The following is a 19,274-nucleotide window of genomic DNA, read 5'->3' as shown; positions in this document are numbered from 1 at the left end:
TGCAGAACCCCAGGCAGCTTCCTCTTTGGTTGTGGGTATGCTGTTTATATTCTGACTGCCTTTGAGTAGGCAGTGAGACCGTAATTCCTTGGAGGAAGAGTTTCCTCCATTCCCATCTCCCTCACCAGCGATGACCAACTTTCAGGTCCTTTGCCCTGACCCCATTAAGATCCTCTGACTATGGACGTTCCCAGGGTTGGCAGAAGGCCAGCTATCCTGATTAATAAACTTTGTACAAAGCCATTATTATGTCCTACTAACATTTTTGAAAATAGTTTTTTAATAGTATCATGTTTGTGGTTTTTCTAGCAGTTCAGAAAAGTTTAAACTATTTCCTTTCTCCTCCTGCTTATATCTCCATGCTTACTCCAAAGAGATAACTATTGTTAACAGTATTTTATATATCCTTCTGGGAATTTTTATGTATGTATAAGCTCCCCCAACATATATAAGGCCTTTCCTAAACAAAAATGAGATCAGTCGCTATATATTATTCTTCACCTTGTTATTTAATAATTTTAGAGAATTTTTTTCGAAATCAGTGATTGATGATTAGTCTCATTTTTAAAATGGTTTTCTGGTAGTTAATTGTATGCATCTATGTAATTTACTTATTAATGGACATCCACATTGTTTATAGTCTCTTCCTATTACAAATTATGCTGTCATAAACATGCTTATATGTATATTCTTGATCTTGTACATCTGTCCTAGAAATTCCTAGAAGTTGAGTTGTTGGATCAAAAAGTATACACATTTAAAAAAAAAAAAAAAAAAAAAAGTATACACATTTTATATTTCCTTGGAGATAAATATCCATCCAAAGATCTTGCAGTAATTTACTCCACTAATGTTACATGAGAGACCTTGTTTCCCTCAAATCTTGTTGAAGATAGGTATATGAAACTTGTTTTTATGATGACCTCATGTTTATTAAGGAAGAGAAATATATAATTAAAAACGAATTAACTGGGCAGTTATTAACTATCTGTTTTAAAACTGAGAAACTTCTTAAACCAGTCTTATTTCTCCTCTGACCTTAGGAGTTACTTTCAATTTTATTTTTTAAATGAACATATGGTAAAACTGCCTTTATTTTGTTCTACAGCGCTGTGAATTTGTAGCACACAGATAGATTTGTGTCCTCCACGGTCAGGATACAGAACACATCACTCTAAACACCTGTCTTGTGCTGACCCTGTGTCGTCACACCCACCTCCCCTAAGGCTCCACTGACCTGTTCTCTGTCAATATAGTTTGTATCTTTTGAGAGTGTCCTATAAATTGAGCCATACAGCTTGTAATCTTTTGAAACTGGTTTCTTTCACTCAGCATTAATAACTCTGAGATTCATCCAAGTTCTTATGTTTCAATACATGATGCAGAAAATTAATGAGAATAGTTGTCTTTGAAAAGGTCAAGAAAAGTTGATAAACCTCTAGCAAGACTGATGAAGAAAAAGACAGAAGACACAAACGACCAATGTCAGGATCAAAAGAGGATCTGTCACTACAGACCCCAAAGAACAACTCTAGGTATGAAGTTCGACAGCTTAGATGAAATGGACCAATTCCAAAAAAACCCACAAATTACCAAAACTCACCCAATAAGAAATACGTAACATAAGTAGTTTTACAATTATTTAAGATACTAGGTTTAAAATCTTCCAGAAAGGAAATCTTCTGCCTACTTGCTGCCATTGCTGTTGACGCCAGAACCCCTTTTCTTGCTCTTCAGGCCTTAACTAGGAGCTTCTGAGTCTGTGCTGATACCCAGGTATCTCTGAGTTCTGTCCAGGGAACACAAAGGGGAAAATGTGGTGAACTCAACACTGGTTCACTGATTCTTTGAATGCTTGCCTTTGTTTCCAATCTGCCTGCTACTGTTTACTTTCCAGAGACCTTAAATGGCTGCTGCACATATTCTGTCCAGGTTTTATAGGTGCATTCAAGGCGAGAGACAGGGTGGGGTGCAAGTAGTCCATCCTGCCCAGAACTGAAACTTTAAAGTCAACTTTTAATAATTCCTTGTCTACTGGGTAAAAATGCAGATAGGCTACATAATTTACTTGGGAAACATTGAGGGAATATCTTTCTCATTTCCGTGTTCCATCACTGTATATCCCTAAGTACAAATGTGGACTGAGCTGGTGATTTGTTTTTCTTTCAAAAGTACTCAGGTAATAGACTGCCTGCAAACAAAGTGTCAAATGAAATGCATGTATTTTTTTAACATCTCTTTGGGAATATAATTGCTTTACAATGGTGTGTTTCTGCTTTATAACAAGCTGAATCAGCTATATATATACTTATATCCCCATATCTCCTCCCTCTTTCATCTCCCTCCCATCCTCCCTACCCCACCCCTCTAGGTGGTCACAAAGCATCCAGCTGAGCTCATCTCCCTGTGCTATGCAGCTGCTTCCCACTAGCTATCTATTTTACATTTGGTAGTGTATATATGTCCATGCCACTCTCTCACTTCATCCCAGCTTACCCGTCCCCATCCCTGTGTCCTCAAGTCCATTCTCTACGCCTGTGTCTTTATTCCTGTCCTGCCCCTAGGTTCTTCAGAACCTTTTTTTTTTTAGATTCCATATATATGTGTTAGCATATGGTATTTGTTTTTCTCTTTTGGACTTACTTCGCTCTGTATGACAGACTCTGGGTCCATCCACCTCACTACAAATAACTCAATTTCGTTCTTTTTATGGCTGAGTAATGTTCCATTGTATATATGTGCCACATCTTCTCCATCCATTCATCTATCGATGGGCACTTAGGTTGCATCCATGTCCTGGCTATTGTAAATAGAGCTGCAATGATGAAGTGCATATTTTGAATGTTTGGTTTTCAGAGTCCTAGCTTTCCGTGCAGGAATGCTGCTATGTAATACATACTGACTCTTCTCACTTCAAACCTATAGCTTTTTTTTTTTTTTTTTTTGCGGTACGCGGGCCTCTCACTGTTGTGGCTTCTCCCATTGCGGAGCACAGGCTCCGGATGCGCAGGCTCAGCGGCCATGGCTCACGGTCCCATCCACTCCGCGGCATGTGGGATCCTCCCGGACCGGGGCACGAACCCGTGTCCCCCTCATCGGCAGGCGGACTCTCAACTGCTGCGCCACCATGGAAGCCCCAAACCTATAGCTTTTTTAGCCTTGTCCCCATGACTGTGGAATGTAGCCCAATATGTATACATGCAGAGACACACATCAAGAGGACAAAAATTACATGTCCTATAGGATCTATATAACCACACAAATTATACTAGCATGTAAAGGTTTTAAAAAGTTATACACTATGATTCAGAGGTATGGAAATCTAACATTATTTCCCCGTGACTGAATTCCACTTGCTGTGAGCCCCTATCTCCTCTGGGGGTGAAAAGTTAATCTTGCCACTTCAGGGTAATTCAGCATCTGCCTGTTTAGTATTTGATCTCTTTCAGCAAATTACTCAGTGAATTCATAGTTTAAACATACTCACTTGAAAGTGCATACCCTCTGTTGGAGTATTTCTTTTCCTCCTTCCCCAAAATGCCATCATGAGGCAGGGGAAGCTTACTTACCATCCACCATGGCCACGAGGGTGACATCTCTCTCATGCACAGTCCTGAGTCCTGAAGGACGCATGTGTCTCATGTGATTTGGCCTCTGGTTGCTGGCATCTTTCCCTACTGCATCCTCTCTGGATGTAATTGGTCCCACTTGGCCTTTGTGCGTTGGCATGTGCTGCTAAGACCTGTGGCTCCTGCCACGGTCTTGACCTTCAAGGCTATAAACTCTGCCCTCTTGTGGTCCCCACTCCATCCATGTCTCTTTCGCTGGTTGCATCTCAGCACTTCTGTATTCACCACTGGGACAGGTAGAAACTGCTTAGCCTCTTCCTTGCCATGCTTCAGCCTCAGGGAAACTCGGTACAGTATCTAGAGGTTCACCCTCTGCTTGAACACACCGTGCTGCCGTTTCTTCAGTGTGCTCCAAAGTTCCAAACTGAACACATCCCCTAAACTCTGGGGTTTCCTTGTCTTGCCTCCACACCTCACTCTGTTCGGCCAAGCCTAGTGTGCTGAGGGGTGCTGAATTCCTTCTCATAGCTCCAGAAAGCATCTTAGCCTTCGTTATGTCCTCTCTGGATCTCTCCAAGCTCTCCACCTGCCACCCCTTCCCCACAACTAATATGGCTTTTGCCCTTGGTTATAAGATTAATGTCCTAATGCAATAGCTTTTTTATACACAAGCTACTGCTGTCTCTCAAATGTAATGAAAAAGAAGTGCTATTATTTACAATAGCACTAACAAGTAAAAACATAAATATCTTATAAATAAATGTGCAAGATCTATATAAATAAAACTATGAAATTTTACAGTGGAGTTACTGTAGAGTGGATAGGTCAATAAGTGGAGACTTCTCATGTTTCTGGTTAATATTAATGAAATCAATTTGTCACAAATTAATATAGACATTCAATAATGTTTCAAATCACAATTTCGGTGAGGTTCTCTATGGCATTTAACAAGCCAATTCTAAGGCTCATTTGCAAAATAAAATGCTCAAAAGTAGCCAATAAATATGCAAAAAAGAACAATGAACAATGATGGGGTTTTTGTTCTGTTAGCAAATCAAGGCCTATGAGCTATAGTAATTACAAAAGCCCTCATGATTAATCTGTTAAACTAGAGAAGGATAATTTTTTTAATTGTGATATTTCAAAAGCTGATCTTGTGCTCAATGGAAAAAATGTAGAATGGAAGTTATCATTTTGTCTCAATATGCTTAACTTTATGTTTATTCAAAATGAGCTCTATACATTATGATAAAAATGCTAGGTTAAAAATACTAAGTAGGGGCTTCCCTGGTGGCGCAGTGGTTGGGAGTCCGCCTGCCGATGCAGGCGACACGGGTTCGTGCCCCGGTCCGGGGGGATCCCACGTGCCGCGGAGCGGCTGGGCCCGTGAGCCATGGCCCCTGAGCCTGCGCATTCGGAGCCTGTGCTCCGCAACGGGAGAGGCCACAGCAGTGAGAGGCACACGTACCGCAAAAAAAAAAAAAAAAAAAAAAAAAAAAAAAATACTAAGTAATACTTATAGAATGAAAATTGAATGAGTATAGTCAATTCTGTATTCTTGTTTTTCTTATAAGAGATGATTCAGAGTGCAGTTCAGCCAACATATTCATTCATTCAACAGAAATTTTTTACAACCTTTTGATCTGTTCAGCCATTTCTCCCATCCCCCATCTCTAGCAATCACCAGTCAGTTCTCTATCTATTCAGTATGTTTTTGTTTTTGATTTTGGTTTTTTTTTTAATTCCACATTTAAGAGAGGTCGTATGTCTTTCTCTGATTTTTTTTCACTTAACATAATGGACCTTGAGGTCCTTCCATGTTGTCACAAGTAACAAGATTTCATTCTTTTTAATGGCCAAATAATATTCCATTGGCAGGAGTTCATTCTTTTTTAATGGCCAAATAATATTCCATTGTGTATATATGTACACCACACTTTCTTTACCCATGCATCCATTGATGAACACTTAGGTTGTTTCCATATCTTGGCAATTGTGAATAGTTTTTCAGTGAACATGGGGGTGCATATATCTTTTTGAGTTAGTGTTTTTGTTTTCTTTGGATATATACCCAGAAGTGGAATTGCTGGTTCATATGGTAGTTCTGATTTTTTGAGGAATGTCCATACTGTTTTCCATAGTGGCTGCATCAGTTAACATTCTCACCAGCAGTGCATAAGGGTTCCCTTTTCTCCACATCCTTGGCAACACTTTCTTGTCTTTTTGATAATAGTCATTCTAACAAGTGTGAGGTGATATCTCATTTTGGTTTTGATTTGCATTTCCCTGATGATTAGTGATGTTGAGCATCCCTTCACGTGCCTGTTGACCATCTATATGTCTTCACTGGAAAAATGTCTGTTCAGATCTTCTGCCCACTTTTAAGTGGATTGTTTGGTTTTGTGCTATTGAGTTGTATGAATTTGTTATATATTTTGGGTATTAACCCCCAAGATATATGATTTTCAAATATTTTCTCTCATTAAGTAGGTTGCCTTTTATTTTGTTGATGGTTTACTTTGCTGTGCAGAATCTTTTTAGTTTGATATAGTCCCATTTGTTTGTTTTTGCTTTTGTTGCCTTTACTTTTGGTGTCAGATTCAAAAATTATTACCAAGACTTATATCAAAGAGCTTACATCCTATGCTTTCCTCTAGGAGTTTTATGGTTCTATATTCAAGTCTTTAATCAATTTTGAGTTGATTTTTGTGTGAGGTGTAAAATAGTGGTCCAGTATCATTGTTTTGCATGTGGCAAGAGAATTCCCAACAACATTTGTTGAAGAGACTAACACCATTTATTGAAGAGACTGTCCTTTCCCCATTGTATATTTTCGGGTCCTTTGTCATAAATTTATTGACCATATATGGGTGGATTTATTTCTGGGCTGTCTCTTCTGTTCCGTTGATCTGTGTGTCTGTGTTTATGCCAATACCATATTGTTTTAATTATTATAGCTTTGTAATAGAGTTTTAAATCAGGGAGCATGATGCCTCCAGCTTTGTTCTTCTTTCTCAAGATTTATTTGGCTATTTGGGGTCTGTTGTGGCACGATACAAATTCTAGGATTAAACATTTCTGTGAAAAACACCATTGGAATTTTGATAGGGATTTTATTGAACTTGTAGATTGCTTTGGGTAATAAGGACATTTTAATAATATTAATTTTTCCAATCCATGAGCACGGAATATCTTTCCATTTATTTGTATCACCTTCAGTTTCTTTCCTTAATGTCATGTAGTTTACAGCATACAAGTCTTTCACCTCCTTGGTTAAATTATTCCTAGGTATTTTACTCTTTTTGATGCAATTGTAAATGGGATTGTTTTCTTAATATCTATTTCTTTTTTTTTTTTTTTAAGGGAACGCTACTTATTTATTTATTTTTTGGCTGTGTTGGGTCTTCGTTTCTGTGCAAGAGCTTTCTCTAGTTGTGGCAAGTGGGGGCCACTCTTCATCGCGGTGCGCGGGCCTCTCACTGTCGCAGCCTCTCTTGTTGCGGAGCGCAAGCTCCAGACGTGCAGGCTCAGTAGTTGTGGCTCATGGGCCTAGTTGCTTCAGGGCCTGTGGGATCTTCCCAGACCAGGGCTCGAACCTGTGTCCCCTGCATTGGCAGGCAGATTTTCAACCACTGTGCCACCAGGGAAGCCCTTAATATCTATTTCTGATAGTTTGTTATTAGTGTATAGAAACACAGCAGCTTTTCACTGTTGAGTATGTTAGCTGTGGCTTGTCATAAATGGCCTTTATTATGTTGAAGTACGTTCTCTCTATACCCACTTTTTTGAGAGTTTTTATTATAAATGGATGGTGAATTTTGTCAGATCCTTTTTGTGCAACTATTGAGATGATCATATTATTTTTATCTTTTATTTTGTAAATGTGGTGTGTCACATCAGAAGTATTTTTTATAATTATGGAGTAGAACACGGTTTCCTAAGGAAAACATCAAACCCAGAAGTAACAAAGCAAAATGCTAACAGATTTGTACAAAATTTAAATGTTCGTACTAGAATATCTGGTTTGTTCACTGAGCAGAGTAGATTCTCAGTAAATATTTGTTGGATGAACGAGTATAAAAATGAATTATAAACAAATTAAAATATAAGCAAAATAATGGGAAGAACATTTGTCAAATATATAAAAAGTAGTAATATGCAAAATATATAAAGTATGATGCTACAAACCCAAAGATAAACAACTCAATAGAAAAATGTAAAAAAAACACATAGAAGGAATAAAAATAAATGGCCAATAAACTCATAAACAGATGCTCAACATCATTAGTAACAAGAAAAATGCAAATTAAAACAAGATATTTTTGTTTATTATTCTGAGAAAATTCTAAATATTGATAATATCCAGTTGCTGTGGATGAGGGTAACACTTCTGGTGGGAATGTATAAAACTGGTAACGCCATTTGGGAGGGAAATTTGGCCGTATCTTTCAAGATTAAAAATGCCTATCTCTTTTGATCCAATGTCACTTCTGTGAATCTATTGAAAGCAAAATTGATTCTGTAACAGGTATATGTGCAAGGATGTCCACTGCAGTATTGCTTATAACACTGAGAATTGGAGTAATAAAAAGCCTAGAAACTTTGGTAAGGCTAAATAAATTATGTGGAGTACACGTAGTCATTTAAAGGAATGAAACAGACATATATTATTGACATCAAAATATTTTTTAGATATATAGTAGAGTTTAAAAAGCAAGTAAAATTGCACATATAAAATGATCCATTTATATGAAAATAAAAAGGTTATTTTATATGAATATGTAAGTGCACGGAAGAAGGACTAAAAAGATATATACTGACTGGTTACCACTGGGGAAGAGAATGAGGTAGAGAGAAGTGAGGTCCTCATATTTTATTACATATAGTTATATTTTACTCAGATCTCTTACAGTGAGAATATATTCATGTATCACTTGGTAATAAAAAAGAGAAAATAAGAGGAAGCTTTATGCAAAAGTCAGGAAAGGAATAAAGATGGAGAGGAAGAAAAGGAATCAAAGTGCATTAAGCATGTACAATAGAAATAGAGACCTAGATGAAAGAAAGCCCATTTAGTCTTCTAAAGAGGCTCTCTGCTTAATCCTGGCTGGTGCCTGATTAGCCCACCAGAGTAGTTAAGATCTTATTCTTACTCTGTTTACAGGTACTATGCTGCTGCCAAGCTCTGTGAAGGGACAGGGGTTCTTGGAAATGGCTTCTGCATGCAAATCAAGGTGGGGAAGAGCCCCATCCTCTGTGTAACACATGGATTTGATTCAGCCCTAAGAGCAATCTTGAGTCAAGTTGCTGGCTGTTGTCTTTTGTGCTCCCTCCCCTAAGTTACAGTGGTCTTTCATGGAAGCCTGAGACGGCATGTAATTTGTGTCTCTGGTAATGTTTATGAAACTTCATGTTTATGTAGCATTCCTTAGCTTTTCCATAGTCCTGGGGGCTAACCTAATGAATAGGTCCCTAGCTGCTGAATGATTTTGTCAATAGGGAGCATATATTCCTCTGTAGCATAGGCAGAGAATACCAGGAACATAGACTTTGCTCTGGTGTCAGGAACAGGAGAACAGCCACAGGTCCATACCCATTCATGAGGACAGTTGATGCCTGACTCCCAATTCTGTCCTTCCAGTTATTCCCTGTGCTGAGTATTATTAGTTCCGAAGGCTGCCGTAACAAACTACCATACACTGGCTGGCTTAAAACAATAGAAACTTATTCTCCCACAGTTCTGGAGGCTTAGAAGTTGAAATCAAGATGTCAACAGGGCCATGCTCCCTCTGAAGGCTCTTCTAGCTCTTGCTGGTTGCTGGGCAGTCTTGGCATTCCTTCCTCAGCTTGTAGCTGCATCACCCCAGTGTCTGCCTCCATCTTCACATTGCCTTCTCCCTGTGTTTCTCTGTGTCTGTGTCCAAGTTTCCCTCTCCTTTCTCTTCTAAAGGTATCAGTCATTGGATTTAGGGCTCACCCTAATGCAGTATGACCTCATCTTAATTAATTACATCTTCAAAGACCCTGTTTCCAAATAGTGTCACATTCGGAGATTTCAGGTGGATATGAAATGTGGGGGGACACTACCCAGCTCACTGCACGGAGCACCCCAATTTAGATTTCCCACACCTTTCAGCATTCTTATTTACTCTTTGGGTGACCTTCATGCTTTTGTTTTGTGGCTCATTTCTCCTCCTTTGTGTTCTGTTTTTTTTTTTTTTTGCGGTACACGGGCCTCTCACTGTTGTGGCTTCTCCCGTTGCAGAGCACAGGCTCTGGACGCACAGGCTCAGTGGCCATGGCTCACGGGCCCCGGGGCTCCACGGCATGTGAGATCTTCCCAGATCGGGGCACGAACCTGTGTCCCCTAAATCGGCAGGCGGACTCTCAACCACTGCACCACCAGGGAAACCCTGGGTATGTGTTCTTCTTTGCTGAACTTGACCATATGCTTCTGACAGTAAAGCTTCATACATTTTACTTCTCCAAACACCCATAGTCTCAGTAACCCCAGCTCTAGACCTATTGGGGCAGCCTGTCCCATTGCCCTCATGCTCATCTAATCAGTTCCCCAGTATTTAGTTTGGAAGATTTCTTTACTTGGTCCATGGCTTACTACAAGGCTAGGCATGTGATCAGTTCATAATAAATGCTTGTTGACTAGAAGCAAAATACTTCTTTTAGGGAGCAGGCAGAAGTACTTAAACTGCTATGTTCTTTAAAACAAAGCAAAACACACACATCTGAACAAAACACATTGCATAATCAAGTACATGACACTAAGTTCCCAGTCGCTGTGGAATAGTCTTGGCTGGTTTTGCTCTTTCCAGTTTTCTTTCCAGCTTTGGGAGCAGATTTCTTTTATTCTAGTCACAGCTCAGTACGGTTGGCCAACTTTCTCTTTTTCTCCCAGGTTCAACTATTTCATCCAAAATTTCCATTTTTGATCCTTCTTTCAAAAAGTCCGTGCAGGGCTTCCCTGGTGGCGCAGTGGTTGAGAGTCCGCCTGCCGATGCAGGGGACACGGGTTCGTGCCCCGGTCCGGGAAGATCCCACATACCGCGGAGCGGCTGGGCCCGTGAGCCATGGCCGCTGAGCCTGTGCGTCCGGAGCCTGTGCTCCGCAACGGGAGAGGCCACAACAGTGAGAGGCCCGCGTACCACAAAAAAAAAAAGTCTGTGCAGTTTGGGCCTATAAATAATTTCCACATTGTGCTCTTTATTTTCCAACATGGATAGAAATAATGATAACAAAAGTAATGACAAAAACCCTTTATTTTATAATGTGCAATTCTAAATGATGTATACATTTAATAAGCCACAGATTTCTAATTTTTAACCTTATCCTTATGATGTGGTTGGTGGTGACATTGATTTCATTTTGATTGGGTACAATGGTGGGCTTCGGGGAGGACCCAGCACTCCTTGTGGGGAGGAGGGAATGTGGCAGGAGTGGTGGAAAAAGCAGGGGAAAAGGAGCATCCTCCAGTAGAAGTCCTTATGTCACCGGGGAGATACTTTCAGGGCTTCCTTCTTCCTTCAGGAGTGCCCATGTTGTTTCATAACGGACCACGTGATTCAAAACTACAAGTGTGCTGGCAGCATAAAAGTCTGAATGATAACCATGTTGGGCCAAGAGATTCCATGCTTGGTATGTCAGTACTAGAGGTGGTTCGAATGCGGGTCAACCAGGTTAGGAAAGCTCTATTCATATCTGTTTCCCTTTGTTTGGAAATACTTTATAATGCCTCATTTCTAGATGCAGTTTTGTAGTAAAAAATCTCAGTACCAAGTTACATAAGTAATTGCATCTGGCTGTTATAATTATTATTATTATTATTGCTAGTTGATTTATGCCCGCCAGCATAACTCCTGAGGGGCCAGTTAGTTACACAACATCTGTAGCAAGCAGGCACCTGGATCTCTTGCCTTAAGTTATTTCATGTACTTTTGCTAACTTTTTTTTGGCTGAAACTCTCAGGTCACTGCACCCTAGTCCCAGGCAGCAAAGCTCTTCTTCAGAAGCAGGACTGCCAAATATCTCTTCATATGTGCACCTATTTCATGTGTATTCCATCCCCACTCCTTCCTGAAAAATGACAGTCCCCCTCTCACCCTTTGAACCAAGATATAGGACTTAGGTCAAGTTGAAGGGCTCTACCTCATCCATGTCGGTTTCTTCTTCAACCTCTAGAGTAGTAATAACTCCTATGGGTTTAGCGTGAAGGTCTCAGGCAGCCTGCTGAGTGCTCAACGTTATTAACTCGTGCCGTTCTCATAGTGGTCTCTGTAACAGGGCCCCTGGGTCAGACCCAACCTGCTGTCTGGTTTTGTATGGCCACAGGCTGGGAATAGGTTCCATATTTTTAAATGGTTGGAAGAAAAAAAGAAAAGATGATATTTTGTGCCATATGAGGAGTATATGAAATTCAGATTTCCGTGTTTTATTGGAACACATCAGGTCATTTGTTTACATCTTGTCTGGGGTTGCTCTCACGCTACAACAACTGAGGGGAGTAGTTGAGATAGCGACCTTGAGGCCTGCAAAGTGAAAAATGTTTACTGTCTTACCCCTTATAGAGAAATTTTGCAGATCCCTACTTTAGGTGGCTGGTTGCATTATTATCCCCATCTTACAGATGAAGAAATGTAAGCTGAGAGTTTTAAGTCTGTCTGTAGCCATTTGTCCAAATGGTGAACTTGAGATTAAACATGCTGGATATCAAAGTCCCTGTTGGAGCGTCTCTTGAGCAGCACAGGCGGTCAGAGAATTCCAAGAACAAGTATTTGTGAGGGAGCTTCTCAGCACTCCGGTATCCTCTAACAGAGTTCTTAGAGTGTGACTTCCTTCTGTGCACGTGTGTGTGTATGTAGGCATGGCTGTGTTTATGATTAAAGCATAAGAGAGCTATAACAGGAGGAGGATTAATTAAATAAATTTTTTTAAAAATCCCTGCTTTAGAAGTAGAGGAGATGCGGTACCAGTAACATCCTGGAGGCTGCTGCTTGTTATTTCAGTAAAAGAGGGATGGAGGGATTATCCCTGCTGTTGATGATGACAGTAACAGTTGTTGCTGAATGATAATAATCGCTTCCGACTAGAAGAGAGCCGTCGTTAAGAGAGCAGTTCTCTGTGGCTGGCTCATCTGATCATATCCCAAGAGTTATAGTTCGGTAAACGAGTGAGTGAGTAATGCTTTGCCCTTTCGGTGCTGTCGTTTTGCACATGCGCAGAAAGAGTGTGTGCTCCTGGGCTGTTTCATCACGGAGCGCCGCTCATCAGGATCCCTGTGAGTGCTGCTGCCCAGCGGAGAGGTGGGGTGTGGTCCTCAGCTCTCACTCTAAAAGCCCTGGAAGGAGCTGGGAGGGACAGTGTTCATTTGGTTGGGAATAAAAAGGTGTCAGTTGTTCTGAACAGGCCAGGAACCCCTGACGCCTACTTGGAGTCCTTTGGAATGTAAGCCTTTTATTTGTGGGGTGTTAGGGGTCCTTTCTGCAACCAAACCCTTTGAAATATTTCTCCAGAGTCTGAAAGAGTGTGACAATTGGTCACATTTTTTTTTTTTTTGCCCAATAGAGTCCCAGAGGAGGGAGTCGTAAGAGAGACATATTCCAGGTGTGGGTATTGCCCTAACATCTGCCTGCCAGAGCCACGGGCTCTATGTCTTAACTACTGTTTGAAGGAGTTTGTGAGGGTTTTTCATAGCTGTCAACCAGAGTGTGTATAAGAAAGATCATGAGTTTATGTGTATATTCCCAAAGTTATGTTTTTTGTTTTTCTATTGTTCTTTATGGTGATTGGAGAAAGACCCACTGCATTTTAAGGAAAGCTGCTAAGGGATGTTTCACTAGCAAAAACAAACACAAAAAAATGAGATTTGTTTTTACAAACGTTTGAGGATGGTTGTCGGTTAAAAACAGAAAGTCATTTTTTTCATTTCACCAGGGAGCCTGCTCACCTAATCGTTTCTTATCCCCATCCCCATTTCTGGGCAAGGTTTCAAAGTGGAGATGAGGAAGTCTGTCTCTGCTTTATAAACGGCTGTTCCTCTCCCCGTGTTCTCAATGTTAACAAACCACCCAAATGATAATACCCTGAGATCTGCTGATGCAAAAGGGGCCCCTAAGCTGCCCAGTGGTGACACTTGGCCTCCCCCAAGCCCTCATCTGGCAGGTAGGCAGAGGGCTGTGGGAGAGGAGCCCTGCCGTTTTCAGTGCAAATACACGCTCCTGGCATTTTAAAGTGGAGTTTTGCATTTTTTCCCTTCTCTGCTCCTCAGCGGTGTTCTCATTGTTAGCACTTACACGGCTGAGTAATGCTTTTTAGCTGTTGACTTAAGTACATTGAGTCTTCTCCATCTCTTCCCTCCCATTTTCCAACCTCCCCTTTCCTTCTCTTCTTCTAGTAGGAGTGTTTACCTAAATGTGAGCTTTAAGTTTTGTTGGCGTATTGTGCTGTGTGCATGTACCAAGAGCCCACTGGATCTGTCCGAACACCTCTGGGAGGTCGACGAGAACCCCGGTGCTGTTCCCTCTTCCAAAGCAGGAAACAGAGAAGTTAAGTGTCTTGCTCAAGGTCACTGTCTGAAGTCCCTTTTGAAGTTTGGGCACTCATACCCTGGGGGATGTGGGGTTCCCACCTCCCCATGTGCTCCTTTCACTGATGCCAAAGCCTTAGTACTACAGGAGAAATGAACTGTGGTGTTGCCCCCCATGGGGTGACCATGCTGCCCAATCTAGTAAAGCCACATAGTGGCTCTTCATGATGACACTGTCGGGGAAGGGCCCTGAGCAGAGTGTGGGCTTTATTGCCTGCATGTTACCTCCATGCCAGGTGTTTCCTGCTCTGCAGATAGCTCCTTCATCAGACATTTCCAACTCTGATTCTGCGCCAAATATTTGGCACAGGTAAGAGGCATCCTTTGCTTCCTTCCTCTTTCCCTGTAGCTTAAGAATAAAAAGCATGGAAGCTGGAATGGTAGAGACATTGAGCTGCTAGGAGAAGGGGTAGGCTCATCTCCAAAAGGGGATTTTGACCTTAGACTCATACCGGGGAGCACATGCCGGCTATCGCCTGGAGCCTGGGAAAGCTCCTTTTCCAGAATTTACACGGCTGGTGTTTTGACCCCAAACCACTGCCAACACACATGGGGGGGTTGTTTAATGATTAAAATTTTTAAATAGTTGTGTTTCTCCCCTTGTTTATTTTTCTAGAAGGTAGTAAAGAGAATTTCACTTACATTTGTGTCTTTGTTGCGTGGAGATGAGAAAAAGGGAATGGGTGGGGTGGTCTTCCCTCATCCCTTAAATCCTTTATTCTCCTGCATAGCATTTATGACCTTCAATATCCTATATATTTTGCTTATTTATTTTGATTTTATACCTGTTTACCCCACTAGAATGTGTCCTCCCTGAAGACAGAATTGCTTGTATTTATATCTAAACCTGGGCCTGTTACCTAGTAGGTACTCAAAATTTTTTGTTGATTGAATTAATTAATCCTTCCACTAGACGTAGCTATTCGAACCACTCCAGAGTCCCTGAATTTGTTCCAGATGTTGAAGGGCAGAGGCTGAATTGTAGGACCTGAGATTTCCCAAATATAAATCCTAGGAAGTGCTATAGTGATTCAGACAGTAGACCTAGACTAGTATTTTGATGGGATGAATGTTATGGCAATGCCTGGCTGTTCGCCTTGACATCTGCCTCAGAGGTTGGGCATCATCATTCATTCATTCAGCCAGACAGGCAGAGAGTCAATCTTTTATCAATAATTAGCTCTGGGAATAGAAAGCTGAACAAGATATATAGGCCCATTCCCTCATAAATCTTGTCGTCTATAACTAGATCAACATTTTGGGGGGAAATTATTTATCTTTTCAGCCTCTTCCAACCCTGTAAAGAAGCATTCCTTAGTGTCAGTGATGCCGGATCAATAAGAGACAACAGTAGGGGTATATATGATGGTGCAAGAAAATGGGTGGAAAATTTCAGACTTGAAAAGTGCTGCCTCCTGATTTTTCTGCTACCTGCTCGCATCCCTTCTCTGATAAGGGGTCTATTGGTGAGCATATCATTAGTACCTTGTATTCGTTTCTTCCATGATCACATCCTAGCAAATGGCAAGATGCTTAGTGACTTTTTTCTGTATGGCTTAGCAATAGCATATATGAAAAGAATTCTAGCTGTTGGTCTTTTGTAGATTCAGAGTGAGTCAACATTGAGATGAGGCTGCTGAGGGTGAGCAACAGTTATGTCCAAAGCGAGGCCGGTGATGGTCCCCTCACCCGAGCAGCTCTGGCAACCCCTGGAGCCCTGTGCTTGAGGAAACACAGAGGAGGGAAGAATACACCCAGGGTGAGGGCACTCAAAACTGTTTCATATGAGGAACAGTTAAAAGAACTGGGGATGTTTATTTTAGAGAAGACTCAGAAAAACCGTAAGCTCTGTCTTCAAATGGTGGGAGGGCTTTCCATGTGGGAGAAGCATTAGATCATTCTGGAGCCTCAGGTCTTGGAACAAGGATGGCTGGGTGATAGGACTTCCTACAATCAGGGTATTCAAAGGTGGCCGCCTGGGGAGCCACCTCTGAGCCTCACTGCTTGATCCCTTAGGAGGAATGCAAGTCCTAATTTGTATCCTATCCGACGAGCCCAGATTCCTATTGAGCCAGCCTAGGGCATGGCAAGCAGATATGCTGACCAGGTAGAAGAGAAAATGACAGCTCTCATTTGGGTCTGCTTCTGTGATCCTCCTTTCCTCTGTTTGCCTTTGGTCAGCTGATTTTATTCCCCAAAATTCAAATATTCAGAGGCTCTATTAAAATATATATATTTAATAATATATGAAATAGTTAATGATACATGGAATACAAATACATGCATTTAATGATATATATAATATACATTATTATTATATATATTATATACATGATAGAATTGCTTGTATTGTAATGTGGGAACAACCTGAATGATGATTAAAAAAGAATAGTTGAGTAAATTCTCATGTATTATATGAACCATTATGCAGTTATTATGGACAATGAGTTAGGTCTGTATCTACTGCCCTAGGTGGATGGGCAGGCTAGAGAGTTAAATGAGAAAAGCAAGCGAAACATATTCAATACATAGTATGATCTTGTTTTGTGAGGATAAATTATATTTTAAATATTACATATGTAATCATGTTGGCATATAGTTTGTGTGAGGATGGCAAAAGTGGGGAAGCATAGAGATGAAGTGGTTGGAGAGTTTGGGGTGGGGTGGGGACCTGAGGGACAGAAGGGGCAGGAATAGAGACAAAGTGAAGGAAAGTGAGAGGGGACGGCTCATCCATCTGTCTGTCTATCAATATCCATCTATCTACCTATCTATCATCTATCTATCATCTGTCTATCTAACTTCATTGGTTGTGCTTAAACAAGTCTTACTTTTGAGGACTTTAATAAAAGAAAGAAGAAAGAGAAAGAAAGAGGAAAAAGTCTTTCACTTTTATGCTATTTTCTTTTTTTTTTACTCTGTTGCTTTTATAAAAACTGTCTCAACGTTTCTATTAAGGACACTCCAGAGGTTTTATAATAAAAAAAAAAACTATCTTCATTCTTTTGAGATGATGATTTAAACAGTTGAAAGAAATCTGGGGAATGTATAAAGATAAAATATTTTGAATATTTCAAATATTTGAATCAAAATTGAGTTTCTAGATGAAAGATGAATGACTTAAGAATCATTTGTATTTTTCTTCATTGTTTCTTTGCTGTATAAGAGGTGTCCATTTTCTCCTAGTGCTCCAGAAAAATGTTCCCTTTCTTAAATCTAGGGAACACAGGGTCAGGTTAGGAGCACCCAACTCAGTTAAGAAATTTGCTAGTTTCTGGTGGGGAAGTGGAGCATTGAGTGGAGGGTTCTGACGTGTGTGTGTGGGGGGGGGGGGGTGGGTTTTTTTGTTTTGTTTTGTTTTGTTTTTGCGGTACGTGGGCCTCCCACTGCTGTGGCCTCTCCTGTTGCGGAGCACAGGCTCCGGACGTGCAGGCTCAGCGGCCATGGCCCACGGGTCCAGCCGCTCCGCGGCATGTGGGATCTTCCTGGACCGGGTCACGAACCCGTGTCCCCTGCATCGGCAGGCGGACTCTCAACCAGTGTGCCACCAGAGAAGCCCCTGTATGGGTATTTTTAATCAGTTTTTCTCTGCTGAAATATCCAGTAAGATGCTGCTATGTTTTTCTGGGATTTGGATACTTTCTTTCAAACTATTTTAGATAATTGTTTTCCATATTAAATTATCCTCATTATACATTCATTTTTGATGCCAGTAGTTCTTTCTACATAAAGGATTTGTCTACATCCAGAATAGCCCCAGATGTTGTAGAGTTGGCTGGTGATTTAACCCCTGCTGATTATGAAAGAAGATTTGAGACAGAATAGGGTGCTGTTTCATATTCACATTTGGATGTAGTCTCAGAGCTGATCCCAAGCAGCCATACTGATACAGAGACAAATAATGAATGGGTATGTCAGATCCATAGAAATAATAATACTAACCATCGTATTTCTTTGATTTTAAGATGCTCGTTTTATATACTAACTGAAATCTGAATGCATCTTACTGCACTTGTGTGCATTTATTAGGTTAATATTGCAAGTCAACAGTGGTCTTATAATTAAAAGAAATCCTATAGAATCCCCTTGGCTGGCTATTGAGTTCTAGAAGTTTTAATGCAATTAGAACATTCCAGAATCAATGAACCTCAACCAGAATTTCAGCCTGCATAATGCTATCCTGATTTAGACAAAGCAGGAAGTTATAAAAGTGTTTCTTTTCATGCAAGCAACTGCCTCATTGATAGATAACACTAAAATGATCCTAAAATTATACGAAGTAGGATCTGTGCATGGTGACTCCATTTTTAAAATCCTGATTTTAGGTCAACGGCACCATCATTTTGGGAAAACTAGTCATGTGCAGTGACATTTTTCCACCTCACAGGCTAAAAAAATATTTCACTAGGCCAAAAACCTGAGTGGTACTTACAAACAATTTATCTGTCAGAAGAGAGTGGGAGGAATGGAAGAGAAAATGTTATTTGAATCTGTGACCTGGAGAGAAGGAAAGAGCCATGAAAGGGGAAGCTGTGCTAACTGACTAGATTGCCTGTATCCTGAGTTTGCTTTAGGTGTCTTGTCAAGCATTTCCATTGAGTTATGTTGTCACTGTTGCTTCGTTTTCTTGGGCATAATATCTGTTCTTTCAGAAAATCCCCCTGCCCCTCTCCCCCCAGGCTAGGCTGGAAGGCTTCATGGCTGACTCTCCTGTGTGTGTTTGAGTCCATGGTCTTTTGCCGCTTTTCTCATGCTTTTTCTTTATGACGTTTCAGCTCATCCACCATACACCATGTGCTTTAGAGTGAAATTCTACCCACACGAACCCTTGAAGATTAAAGAAGAGCTCACCAGGTATTTTTTTGTTTGTTTGTATGTTTAACGTGCCCCTTGAAACAGCCAGGGCCTCTGAGTTCTACTCTTGTCTAGAGCGGAGTGTCTCCACCAAGCAGGCGCTCAGCTCAGCATTTGGCTTGGAATGTTTCTCTTACATTTAATTGTCTTGGGACTTTTCAAACCGTTGTCATTGGGAGTGTAATTAACTGCACAAAAAAGCAGTGGGTTTAAGGAGGAGGTGCTCTCTGAAAACACCTGACAGTGGGATGCTA

General features: G+C 40.8%; 1 protein-coding gene across 1 annotated transcript in view; it reads left to right on the top strand.

The window, feature by feature from the left end:
- The window catches only part of FRMD3 (FERM domain containing 3), a 307,038-nt gene that overhangs the window by 179,493 nt on the left and 108,271 nt on the right, over positions 1–19,274 (top strand). Inside the window, exon 4 of the mRNA XM_032634061.1 lies at positions 18,942–19,020. Coding sequence (XP_032489952.1) covers positions 18,942–19,020 — 79 coding nt within the window. The remainder of the gene's footprint in view (positions 1–18,941; positions 19,021–19,274) is intronic.

Source organism: Phocoena sinus, chromosome 6, assembly GCF_008692025.1.
Source record: "Phocoena sinus isolate mPhoSin1 chromosome 6, mPhoSin1.pri, whole genome shotgun sequence".
Taxonomy (NCBI): Eukaryota; Metazoa; Chordata; class Mammalia; order Artiodactyla; family Phocoenidae; genus Phocoena; species Phocoena sinus.
The sequence above is the reverse complement of the archived record's forward strand: the minus strand, read 5'-3'. Positions and strand labels throughout refer to the sequence as shown.